General features: G+C 44.0%; 1 protein-coding gene across 1 annotated transcript in view; it reads left to right on the plus strand.

Moving 5' to 3' along the window:
- The window catches only part of LOC119593610, a 16,629-nt gene that overhangs the window by 6,128 nt on the left and 10,069 nt on the right, over nt 1-432 (plus strand). The window contains exon 4 of the mRNA XM_037942564.1: nt 211-410. Within this exon, the coding sequence (XP_037798492.1) occupies nt 211-410 (200 nt within the window). The remainder of the gene's footprint in view (nt 1-210; nt 411-432) is intronic.

A 432-nucleotide genomic window follows, 5' to 3' on the forward strand; every position in this document is an offset into this window, starting at 1 on the left:
ATAGAACAGACGGTCATCTGTTCCTCTAATACCAAAGAAACAATAGGATTATGATAACAGTGCTATAACCCATCCAATACCGCCATACGTTCCACAACAGAAAGAGATTCGAAAGAATATATTATGCTTTTCAAGAGACACACTTCTTATCAATATCAGCTCTTATCTCCTTTTAATGCTCCCTTTTTACCATCGCGCGCTTATCCACAGGTGCGAGGAACTAATCGTGAGATGCATGCATAACTTCAATTACATCAAAGGCCAGGAGTGCTGCAAGTACTACGATCCTACAGAAACCCAAGTGGGTCTGTGTCATATGTTTGTGTCTCGGCCGCAGACACGACAGTTACTGAACGGAGAGTACATGGGCGTCAGCTTATACCTGAGGGTGCCTGAGGACGACGTGCCAGGTGAGATAATGATAGCAGAAGT

The sequence above is a fragment of the Penaeus monodon genome, chromosome 32 (genome assembly GCF_015228065.2).
Source record: "Penaeus monodon isolate SGIC_2016 chromosome 32, NSTDA_Pmon_1, whole genome shotgun sequence".
Classification (NCBI taxonomy): domain Eukaryota; kingdom Metazoa; phylum Arthropoda; class Malacostraca; order Decapoda; family Penaeidae; genus Penaeus; species Penaeus monodon.